Genomic DNA, 12,066 nt, shown 5'->3' with positions numbered 1-12,066 from the left:
TGGCTCTCAGTTTTGTTTTTCATAAATTGGGAAGTCAGCAAAAGCACAATGCTAGTTTAAAGCACCTTTAACCGTTGCTTATGTATCATTAAAAATTTTTTTTATTGAAGTATAGTTGATTTACAATGCTGTGTTAGTTTTAGACGTACAGCAAAGTGATTCACTTATACATATATATATATATATCCATTCTTTTTCAGATTTTTTTCCATTATAGGTTATTACAAGATATTGAATATAGTTTCCTGTGCTGTACAGTAGGTCCTTGTTACTTATCTATTTTATATACAGCAGTGTGTATCTGTGAATCCCAAACTCCCAATTTATCCCTCCCCGTTTTCCCCTTTGGTAACCATAACTTTGTTTTCTATGTCTGTGAGTCTATTTCTGTTTTGTAAATAAGTTCATTTGTAACATTTTTTTAGATTCCACATATAAGTAATGTCATATAATATTTGTCTTTCTCTGCTTATGCATCCTTTTAAAGGTGGCTTTACTTTTCCATCTCCCCTTTGAAGTTAAAAATTTGTCTTACTGTACATCTACAATATATACTTGAATTAAAAAATTGAACTAGACTTCCCAATTACACATAGCCTAGTTACCTGCACAGTGTTTACCATCTCCTGTGTAGGGTGGGATACACGAGCAGATGTAGGATCCATTTGTATTCAGGCAGGAAGCGTGCTCACTACAATCTGACCCAACTGCACATTCATCAACATCTAAAATGAAGACAGTTTACAGATAGTACAGTTGATGGATCTGTCTTATGTAGCAAACATTTGTTTTTCCTTTTAAATGATTACATATCATTTAACACATCACACTATATATTGATATATATTGTTATGAAATTTAGATATGATAGTCATAATCACACTGCAGATCTACAATAAAAGCTATTATTTCCCCAGTTTATAGGTGAATAAGTAGAAGAACAGAAATAAATATTCTTAATATTGAGCCTGGTAAAAATTTAAAACACGTTTGGCATGTCTATGGATAGCTGCTTTGTCACTATGGCTTGCCCAGAGCTCACTAGGAGGAGATGAAATTAACAAAGGCATGCCATAAAAGCCTCAGGAATTTGGGATAATTGTCTCCCACAGAGCTAGAGTAAATGTACACAGTAATTAAATGCATGCAGTAATTAAATGCACACAGTAATTGCCAAGATTCATCTCACCAAGACACGATGGTGAAATGCCATTCCAGCTCCCATTATCCGTACAGAACATCCTTGAATCACCCAACAAATAGTAGCCATTGTTGCACTGGTAGGTCACTGTGCTGCCAGCATGGAAGTCCTCGGCTGAATAAAAGCCATTCTCCAAAGGGGGTGGCACCCCACAGCTAATGCCTGTAATGCGACAACTACATTAGGAGCAACATACTCAATGAACATTTTACTTATATTTATTTTTTTATAAATGTATTTATTTATTTTATTTTTGGCTGCACTGGGTCTTCATTGCTGCGTGCGGGCTTTCTCTAGTTGAGGCGAGCGGGGGTTACTCTTCGTTGTGGTGCGCGGGCTTCTCGTTGAGGTGGCTTCTCTTGTTGCGGAGCACGGGCTCTAGGCACGCGGGCTCAGTAGTTGTGGCATGTGGTCTCAGTAGTTGTGGCTCGTGGGCTCTAGAGCGCAGGCTCAGTAGTTGTGGCGCAAGGGCTTAGTTGCTCCGCGGCATGTGGGATCATCCCGGACCAGGGCTCAAACCCGTGTCCCCTGCACTGGCAGGCGGATTCTCCACCACTGCACCCCGAGGGAAGTCCCATTTTACTTATATTAAACTTGTAGTTGAGTTAAGCATGCACTTTTCATTGCACACGAACATTAGACTGAGAACGCTTAGGAGTGGTGACAGGCTACAGCCATACCTGTGCCCAGAGCGTCTGGCTCACGGTAGGCATGCAATTCATTCATTTAAAAATATATTTATGGAGAGCCTGCTACCTGCTACACACTGTCCTGATGCTGAGGTTGCAGGAATGAACCAAACAGACAAAATCCCTGCCTTATAAAGTGTACTATCTAGTCAGAGAAGAGACACAAGAAACAGATAAATATATGATATATCAGGTAGAAGAAGATGCACTGGAGGAACCTATCTGATCACCCTATCTACTACAGCAGTCTTGCCTCCACTCAACCCTCTCACTTTGTATCTCCCTACCCTGCTTCAGTTTTCTTCAGAGCCTTTACTTTTGGCCCTTGCTGTTCTTATTTACTATAAATAAATAATATTATATTTACTTGTTACTTTCTGTCTCTCCTACTACAACGTAAACTCCAATAGAAGAGAGACTTTTTTCTCCAACTGCTGCATCTCCAGAACTTAGCTCAGTGTCCAGCACACACTCACACCAGGTACTTTCAAAATTGTTGAATAAATGAATAACTGGGTGTAGCCAACTTAAGAGATCTATTCCCGTTTTCCCACCCAGCAGTGACCCATCTCCCTTTGGGCTCCAGCCCTCACACCTGTCTTTCCCTCCATCCAGTTCCTTGGGTCACCCGGGTGCCTTCACAGGTGGTGGGCTCTTTGGATCCTCATCTCCCACCTCCCTCATGGTGCCCAGCACACTTCATTATACAAGGGAAGTATTCAATGAATATCTGCTATATTGGCTACTATGCATATGCAGTATTTCACTTTTATCTAGCATCCCTGAAAAGTGTTCTTAGGGTTCCAGCATTTTTCAAGAGCTACTGAAACGCCTTCAATGAAGGCAGCTCACGTTCACAGAGAGGCAGTGGCTGTGTCCACTGTCCTTGATTCAGGCAATACTGCACGGGGTTTCCGACCATCTGGAAGCCCGGATCACAGAACAGACTGATTCTGGAGCCTGGCTTTACGTCTCCTGATGCAGCTCGCAGATGAGGCACGGATCCTTCTAAAGGTGGGCAATCTGAGGGCAGAGAATGCAGGTTCAGAGCTTGTCAGTAACACAGTGGCAGCATCACCAGGTTAAGGGTTTCAAATCATATGTTGTACCAGCGTTCGAGCGCCACTCTATTGACATTAAAACAAGATAACATGTAACCAGATCACTGGCAGGCAAAATTTCTGGAAAAAAAACTATTGGAGTCAACAAACAACTTTCCCTCTTCCAGCAGAAGTCTGCTGAATATTTTTTAAGGAAAAAAATAGTATTTTAGAGTTAATAAAATGTCCTTATGAGTTATCCAAAAACATGAATTCTAGGATACCTTCAGAAACTTGTTTAAACACACGGAATTTTAGGAGGCATTTTTGATCATTCAGAGTTTGACTATTCAGTATGTGGATCCTAACATCCATTTCTTTTCTCTCTGTGCCACCTGCCCCTAGATGACAGCTAGGAAGTACAGAGCCGAGAGAGTACCCCATCTCAAACAGGAGGATGGGACTTCGGGGGGGGCATTTAAAAAATTAACTATATCCCTCCTCTCATCCTATTTTCCTTATCTTATTTTACCTTTGTTTAAGTTTCCTGCACAATTATTTTGTACCCTGTTACTCAGAATGTATTTAACTATTAAAAAATAATAGATCCTTCGGATGAAGGTAGGGTAAAATGAATTACTAGGTAAACAATAAGCTGGCAGACATATACTACTTGACCAATAGAGAATCAAATGTCTTCTTTTGCTAGAAAATCCCAGAGTAGTCAAGAGACAGCAGAGTCTATGGAAGAAGGAAACTAACCAGAACAGAATAAGCTCTTGGAATCGATCTTCACTCTCCCCACAATTCCTGACAGGAAATCAGGCCAGGCGAGCACATTTCCTTTCCTGAGTTCCTCTGGGCATGAGGAAGCCAGTGATTTCACCTGAAAGTTTAAAAACACATCTTTAGATAAACCTCACTTTTTTTTCAGGAAGACAGAGTTATTATATCTCCTACTGAAAACCTTCACAGAAGTGTGGAGGGCAGTGGTGGGAAGCAGACTTTTGGATGTAGAGTGTGATTTCAGGGGCAAAGGAAAATTCTCTTCCTTCCCTCTCTCTCCTCCACCCCCATCATTCCTTTTCCCAAATATTTCATTGTAACTGGAATTCTTAAATTCTACCTATAGAATTTCTTGTCTAAAACTTTGCAGTGTATTCAGGTGTTATAGGGGCTCTCCCTTTCCAGTCTCCTGTCTTCTATCTCTCATCTGGAGTTGAGAAAGCTGAGGTTTAGGCAAGTTCTGCCACTATAATGATAAGAGCAGACATGTGCCAAACAGTGTCTCAATCTTACATGCAGGATTTTTCCATCCTGCCAAAACTCCACTAGGCAGTTCTATTTATCTTTCATAGATTAGAAAACTGAAGCTCACAGAGATGGGGTAACACGTTCAAAATCATCAGAGTGAGTTCGTGGTAAAACTCGTATTTGAACCCAGGCCATTGGACTGCAGACTGGTTTTAACCACTAGCCCAGCTGTTACTCTCTGTGTGTAATCTTGTGCCAGCCCTAAATTTCTCCTACTTTAGTCAGAGGGATTGGAAGTAGTCTTCTCTATGATTCTTTCTAGCTCTGAAACCACAAGATTTTATGAAACAATCATGTCCAATAAAATTGTAAAACATCACCAAGAGATTGAAAAGGAGATTCACTGAAAGTTACTGTAGATAATCTCTGCCTGGCTTAGTCTACGACCATAACGTCAAATGATATAGGTGGTAAGTTCCGGAAACTCAGAGGTGTCAATAAGATATGGCATCGTTAGGCTGTGCACATTTGTACTAGGTTTGTACCTTTGCATCTCATTACTGTCATACACTGAAAATGGAATTGACCTGCTGTGGAGACAGGACATAGTCCCAGAGGTTGAGCTGGCTTATGGAACCCACAAAAGACTCAGCTGGGTTGAATCCCTCTCCTTTTTTGTCTTGTTCTTGCCCAAGAACTAATGCACCACCACCTAAAGAGAAAGGAGAGAAAAAAGGAGGAAAACTGGCCTGATCATTATTTCTAAAATACTAACTTAATGAAGGCACAGCCTATATAAATGTATCAGGGAAAGTTATTGACAAGCTAAATTATCTACATTTGCTGCATGATTTATCAGTAAGATGAATTCAATATTTTATATAACAACTTAAGAAATGGTCAAAGAGGATTTCGAGTATTATATTGGATCTATATATATATTTAACTATAAAACTAGATATATACACATATAAGCATATCATATTTTATGTCAACAAAATAGCTAAGTCCTACTTCGCCTCCTGTTCTAGGAAATTACCCTCCATGATAGATTACCAGTAGCTGCTCTTCATCTTTTTATTCTTCAGCTTACAATGATTAAAGTTCTATCATCAATTCCAAGGAACATTCCAGTGGCCACCTAATTGCAAAATCCAATGGAAACTCTTCAATATTCACCTATTAACCATTTCATTCTATTAAACTGCCCTTCCTGGCATACTTGATGGTCTGTGTTTGCCCCTCCAGAACTATCCTTCCCCCTTCTCCACTCTGCTTTGTGTCCCCAAGGTTGACATCTATGGACTACACCAACTGGTTTCCTCGGCCCTCTGGCTTCCGTTTGGCCAATGGAAAGACCAATTAGAGGTAAGAAAGGGGGATGAGAGAGAAGTTTAACTTCCTGGATACCTTTCTCCCAGGCAACAGATGGTAGGGGTTGCTTTCCTCTTTCTCACATCATCGCTCCCGCTGGGTGATTTCTCCCCATCACTGCAGGTTTGCCTGCTTTCTGGTGACAACTCCCCATCCTTGTCAATTCATGTCCATCTCTTGTGATTTTCCATTGTTGCCAGTCATGGTGTGTTTTACTACCACATCTTGGTTCTCAAGCATGCCCACACCTTTGAAAACAATCTCTTCATGAAACTCTTCAGTTACCCTCCTTGTGTGTTTCCTGCCAGGAGCCCGACTGATTCTACTTGGTTTCCATGACAGCATCCTCTCCTGGTTCTCCTTGAACCTTTCTGCTCATTCCCAGTCTCCCTTCCCTGCCTGCCTCTTAGACTCTGATGCACCCAGGATGCCACCCTAGCCTCCTTTCTTCTTCCTTCAGCTATTCCCCCTATCTGACCTCACTCCTGCCAATCCATGTCTATAGAGCTCTCATTCATGATTTCCCAACCTACGCCTCTTTCTTACAAAATTAATCATTAAAATTAATACATACACATAGAAGGAAATTTGAGAAAAAAAGTATAAAGAATTCCTTCTACCCAGAAACAATCATTTAACAGTTTTGTGTATTTCTTTCTAGGTTCTATATTCTTTTAATTATTTTTTTTAGTATGTGTGTGTGAGAGAGATTTTGAAACACACAACACAGGAGCCTACTACATATGACGTTGGAAGCTTGCTTTTCCTCTTGAACATGTTCTCATTTCATGAGTTTTAATAGCTATTTTATCATGTGAATGCACAAGGATCCATAATTTTCTTCATTAACTAACTTAACCACCACTCCTTACTGGATATTGGGGTTGTTTCCAGGTTTGGTACTAAGATAACACTGAGATAAATAAATTGATACGTAGATATTTGTCCAGATCATTGATTCTTTCTTTTCGATTGATTCCTGGTAGTGAATTGTTGGTTGCGTGCAAAGGGTTTCTCTAAGGCTGTTGATGAAAGTTTCTGAATTGTTTCCCAGAAAGTCGGGATCAGTTTTCACACCCTCCAGGGCTCTATAAGGACATTCACCATGCTGAATCCTTGCCAAGCATATCTTACCACTAAAAAGCAACTCTCAATTTGATATAAAGTGGTATCAACCTATGTTTGTAGCTGCACGTATTCCTGGGATTAAATTCAAACTCAATATGCCTAAAACCAAATACAGAATCTTCCCCCACCCCTGATTCCTGCTCCGATAATTGTCCTTTCCCGAGAGAATTCCTATCTCAGCTAACAGACCCTCCAATAAATCTGGTCACCCAAACTGCAGTCAGTCATTCACTAGGGTCTGTCAGTTGGAGCTCTGCAGTATTTACGGACAGTAATTCATTCTTATTGCTATGGTCAGACAACCATCTCCTTGGGTGGCTACTATTATAGTTCCCTTGTTTTATTTTCCTATGCCTTTAACTTACTTTCACTCTTCTATTAGGATGTAATTTTCTTTTGAGATAGAAATATTCCTTTTTTTTTGAGATAGAAATATTCTTTTTTTTTTACCATCAGTGAAATAAATGCTCATTATGAAAATATCAGAAAAGAATAAGGAAGAAAAATAAAAGCCACCTGCAATCCCACCACCCAGAGAAGGGAGGGTTAGAAACAAGAATACTCTAAATTAAACACACCACCCCACTTCCCAGGACGATGCCACTTCCTGCAGAAACGCTTTTAATGTTTCCTTATTTACTACAGAGAACCTCCAGCCATTCCTCCTCATATGACATGTGTCACAGAAGGACCTAGATAGTGCAGGCTTATTGCCAGGTACAATGCTGAGAACACTGGAACATTGAATACTTTTGCATTCCTTCAAACAAAACTCTCTAAATATTTGTTTAAAAGTATTTTTAGAAGAGAGTTTGAGTTCTATCAGAGAAAGGGCCTAAAAGATGGATAGCTATTAGCAGTGCCCCAGCTTGAATTCTGGATCTACGTGTATACTGATCACGAACCAAACCTAAAATAAAAACAACAAACAAAACCAACCAACAAAAAACACCAGCAATTAATCTCCTCCTTGGAAGACAGTTTAGTAACCACCCACTGTTACTTCAGCACACATCTTGGTAGTCTTAATATACACCCCAAAGGCATTTCTTAAGAGTCACACAGCTCACCTAGGAAAAGCTTCTAGTAATTCACAGTCAGGATAATCAGGGGGTGGTACATGGGAGAGAGAACTTAGCAAACTTGATGTTCATCAAAGCACCACCGCCTCTAGCATCAGATGGAATTATATTCCTTTTGCTAAGACATACCAGGGATGGGCGAACCAACAGAGAGGCCCACACCACCGTCAGATAATTTCCCATCGATATAGACTTTCCAGGCTCCATCAGCACTCGTCCAAGTGATTGCAATATGATGCCAACTGCCGTCATTCACCGAGGGACAGTCTGTTATTTTTTCCTTGCCATTCACATAAAGAACCCAGCTGCAGAAAGATTCCAGGGGATACAGTCATCAGTCATATGTCGTAATCCCATCTGTGGGGCATGTTACTATCTTTCCTTTTTTCCTTCTTTTCCTTTTCTGTGGGTAAAGCACTTTGGGTAAAACCGCTACTTCTTTTTCGCCATTTCAGCCACGTTTCATAGAAGCAGATTTGATTACTAATTACTCTTTATTGTAGCTCACGGAAAACTGGTTTGTGTTTCTGAAACACTGAGGGGTAGGAAAAAGTCTCAGGATGGGCTGAAAGAAGTCAGTCCAACTTGAGATAATTCACCAACTGTCTATCCTGGAGAGACTGAGTCAAGAACGGAAGGAATGAGAGCTATGTAAATGTCAGTCTGGTTTCCTTCCTCTAGGATGTACGTTCCTACACCTCAGAACAGACTTCAGAGATCTCATAGGAAGTCAATCCTACCTCTCTGTTGCCAAAACAGTCACATGGCAGACGAAGTATATCGATCCAAAGAAAAGAATAACTGGAACTAAACAGAGGTGACCAAACACAAGAGGGTTCCAACAGCCATGTCGCTTAGAGGAATGTCAAAGTTAACCAGCAGTTAAAAGTAAAATATTTTCAAAAGCACATGGAGAAAAAGAAGAGACTAGGGAAAACTGATAAAGAAGGTAAGAATTCATTGACTGACTCTCCCAGCCTCTTCTGAGCCCCTATTCAAAGATGTGTATGAAAAAATATTTTTATTGATAAAACATGAATTGTCTCCCCTCTGTGTTTTCCCATTTTCCTCCCCCAATTCAAGCAGGCGACAGGTTTTCTCTTTCTATACATTCTGCCTCAGGGGAGGATTCTGCAAATTTCTTGGGATTTTGTTTCTGAACGTTCAAGTCCATTAAGAAGAATGGGGTTTGAGGATGGGAAGATTCCCACCAGAACAGTGAGAATCTCACGGATTGATGAGAGGAAAGAGAGCTCAGTGGGTCCCTGAAGCCTGCAACCTGCTCACTAGCAAAAGGCCACACATTTGGGAGGATCTGGGAGGAAAAGGCCATGTGGTGCATCACAGAATCTCTCTAGACCGAAGGCGTAAACTCTCAGCCATGACAAGGACTCCACGTGCGGCGAAGAGCAGTAGTTCTGAAAGGACCACAGAGGCTGAGGCAGTGGATGGCTCACTGATCAGCAGGGTCGACAGATGACCAATGACGGGAGCCCTGCCTGAGTCTGTGACTCCTTAGCAAAACTCTGTGGGTTTTAGATGATCTGTGAGCATCTAAGACAGGAGAAGCAGTCAGTAGAAAGAAATCAGAGAAACAACCGGGGCTGACTTGCCCAGAGGGATGGGGTTCTGCATTTGGAATGAACTGATCCAAAAAGACACAGAGGAACGTCATCTTGCACACCTGAGATTACAGACGGATTCGTATTCAATACAAGTGTCTCCCAGGGGTCAACAGTGCCACTGAAATCTCTTGACTCTTGGCCGCTCTGATATGTAAATAAAGGAGCACTGGTCTGAAAAGTCAGACTTTGACACTTAACTCTGCCACTCCCAGGGTGTGAGATTTGGGGGCAAAGCGTTTAGTTTCTCTGAAACTTCATTTTACCTTTTAAGGGGCATCAGTTCCTCAAGTCATTGTGAAGCTCAAATGAAATAATACATACGAAAACACTTAGCAAATAGCAAAAGACAATACACGTATAAGGCATTACCACTGAAACTCTGCCTCCTTATAGGACTTGTCCAGATGCTCTGATTACTGTCACCCTGCTGTTCTGCCGGCACAGCTGACCCCGAACCCCCCCCACCACTCCAACCCCCTTGTCAGTTCTAACTTGGTGCCAGGATAAGTCCTAGCACAGCCCTCCTGACACCTCTGCTTACCCATTATAATCGGTTAGAAGGAAGGTATTGTCACTGCCATTCTCGAGTGCATAGGAGATTGGCGTCCCATAGTTGGTGGTGTCAGAGGATTTCATCCAGAACGTGCAGGTTACAGCACGGAGGGATGGAAGCACACCATCCAGCAGGACGTAACCATAGATGCCGGAAACTTCAAAATCCAGGTTAAAACCTGCAGACTGTTCTGCAACAAATAAGAAAGTATGAGCACACATACAGATGGTCAACAGACACGTGAAAGGATATTCAACATCGCTGACTATTAGAGAAATGTTAATCAAAACTACCATGTGGAGGGCTTCCCTGGTGGCGCAGTGGTTGGGAGTCTGCCTGTCAATGCAGGGGACATGGGTTCGAGCCCTGGTCTGGGAAGATTCCACATGCCGCGGAGCAACTGGGCCCGTGAGCCACAACTACTGAGCCTGCGCGTCTGGAGCTTGTGCTCCGCAACAAGAGAGGCCGCGATAGTGAGAGGCCCGCGCACCGTGATGAGGAGTGGCCCCCGCTCGCCGCAACTGGAGAAAGCCCTCGCAGAGAAACGAAGACCCAACACAGCCAAAAATAAATAAATAAAAAAAAAAAAAAAAAAAAAACTACCATGTGGTATCACCTCACACCAGTTAGAAGAGCCATCATTAAAAAGTCTACAAATAATAAACGTTGGAGAGGGTGTGGAGAAAAGGGAACCCTCCTGTACTGCTGGGAATGTAAATTGGTGCAGTTACTATGGAAAACAGTACGGAGGTTCCTCAAAAAAGTAAAAATAGAGTTACCATATGATCCAGCAATCTCACTCCTGGGCATACATCTGGAGAAAACTCTAATTCTAAAAGATAGACGCACCCCGATGTTCACAGCAGCACTATTTACAATAGCCAAGACACGGAAGCAGCCTAAATGTCCATCAACAGATGAATGGATAAAGAAGATGTGGCATGTATACATATATATGGACCATTTTAAAATGTGGACCATTTTTAAAGTCTTTATTGAATCTGTTACAATATTGTTTCTGTTTTCTGTTTTGTTTTGGCCACCAGGCATGTGGGATCTTAGCTCCCCAACCAGGGGTCGAACCCACACCCCCTGAGTTGGAGGACGAAGTCTTAACCACTGGACAGCCAGTCCCTAACAAATTCTTTTAAATAAAATCATCCGTGAGTATCTAAGACAGGAAACGCACTCAGCAGTGAAAGGAAGCTGAGAAACAGGGAATAGTTGGAAGGACAGGTGGGGTTGGGGAGTCATTAAAGATGAGAGACTCTAAGCACATGTGTGGAGCGATTGATACTGCAGGAGAGAAGGATGGGGTCGCTGCAAGGGCAACTCTCCAGCCCTGCTCAGGGCTCTGGCTCCTCTCCATTTTATGAGCCCCAATCCTGCATATCCCACTCAACAGAACAAAAGTCCTACAGCTAAAAGACTCCAGTGCTCTGAGAAAGCAGTTTAGCATTGACTCTCAAACATATCCGTGGATTCTGACCTTCTACATCAAGTGACCTTTCAAAGCAGCCTTTCTAAACATGCAGAATGTGAAGAGTTCTGCTAAATTAGATTTCCTCCATTTCTGCCTTACATCTCTAAGCTTCGCCTCCTGTGCTACTGGAGATAACATGAACCAGTCTAGTGGGTGGCTGTGAAGAATGAGTACAAAATGCTTCGCATAGTTTTTGGTATATAGGTGGTGCTCAGTGCAGGTAAAAATTGACACTGTTATTATATCATTACGGTTAGTAACGTTATTAATAACATTAAGTTCATATATACCTGTTTCACACCTGCTGCCTGAAAATCCTGGCTGACATTTACAACTGTATGAGTTTAATTCATCCACACAGGTGGCCTGATTTCTACAGGGGTTAGACTGACATTCGTTGATGTTCAAATCACAGTGTGGCCCTGTGAAGCCCACTGCACACTGGCACCTGAAAGAAAACAAACTATTGTAACAGAATAGTTGCAGAAAGGGCATTAGAAGCAGTCCCCAATGACAACATTGTCTCAAAAGACTCTGAAAAGCTGAAGTGCTATTATGATCTCTCTTATATGTGGAATCTAAATATATGTACACACACACACACACACACACACACACACACACACACACACACACA

At 41.8% G+C, this 12,066-nt stretch overlaps 1 protein-coding gene across 1 annotated transcript in view; it reads right to left on the bottom strand.

Moving 5' to 3' along the window:
- The window catches only part of SVEP1 (sushi, von Willebrand factor type A, EGF and pentraxin domain containing 1), a 184,891-nt gene that overhangs the window by 54,058 nt on the left and 118,767 nt on the right, over positions 1-12,066 (bottom strand). Inside the window, exons 25-32 of the mRNA XM_027105235.1 lie at positions 11,720-11,877; positions 9,935-10,136; positions 7,898-8,073; positions 4,772-4,896; positions 3,693-3,816; positions 2,743-2,913; positions 1,190-1,363; positions 606-725 (exon numbers count right to left, since the gene is read on the bottom strand). Coding sequence (XP_026961036.1) covers positions 606-725; positions 1,190-1,363; positions 2,743-2,913; positions 3,693-3,816; positions 4,772-4,896; positions 7,898-8,073; positions 9,935-10,136; positions 11,720-11,877 — 1,250 coding nt within the window. The remainder of the gene's footprint in view (positions 1-605; positions 726-1,189; positions 1,364-2,742; positions 2,914-3,692; positions 3,817-4,771; positions 4,897-7,897; positions 8,074-9,934; positions 10,137-11,719; positions 11,878-12,066) is intronic.

This window comes from Aethalodelphis obliquidens, unplaced genomic scaffold (assembly GCF_003676395.1).
Source record: "Aethalodelphis obliquidens isolate GAN/ISIS:26980383/991018 unplaced genomic scaffold, ASM367639v1 scaffold7, whole genome shotgun sequence".
Classification (NCBI taxonomy): domain Eukaryota; kingdom Metazoa; phylum Chordata; class Mammalia; order Artiodactyla; family Delphinidae; genus Aethalodelphis; species Aethalodelphis obliquidens.
Note: the sequence above shows the minus strand (reverse complement) of the source record. Positions and strands in the feature narration are given on the sequence as shown.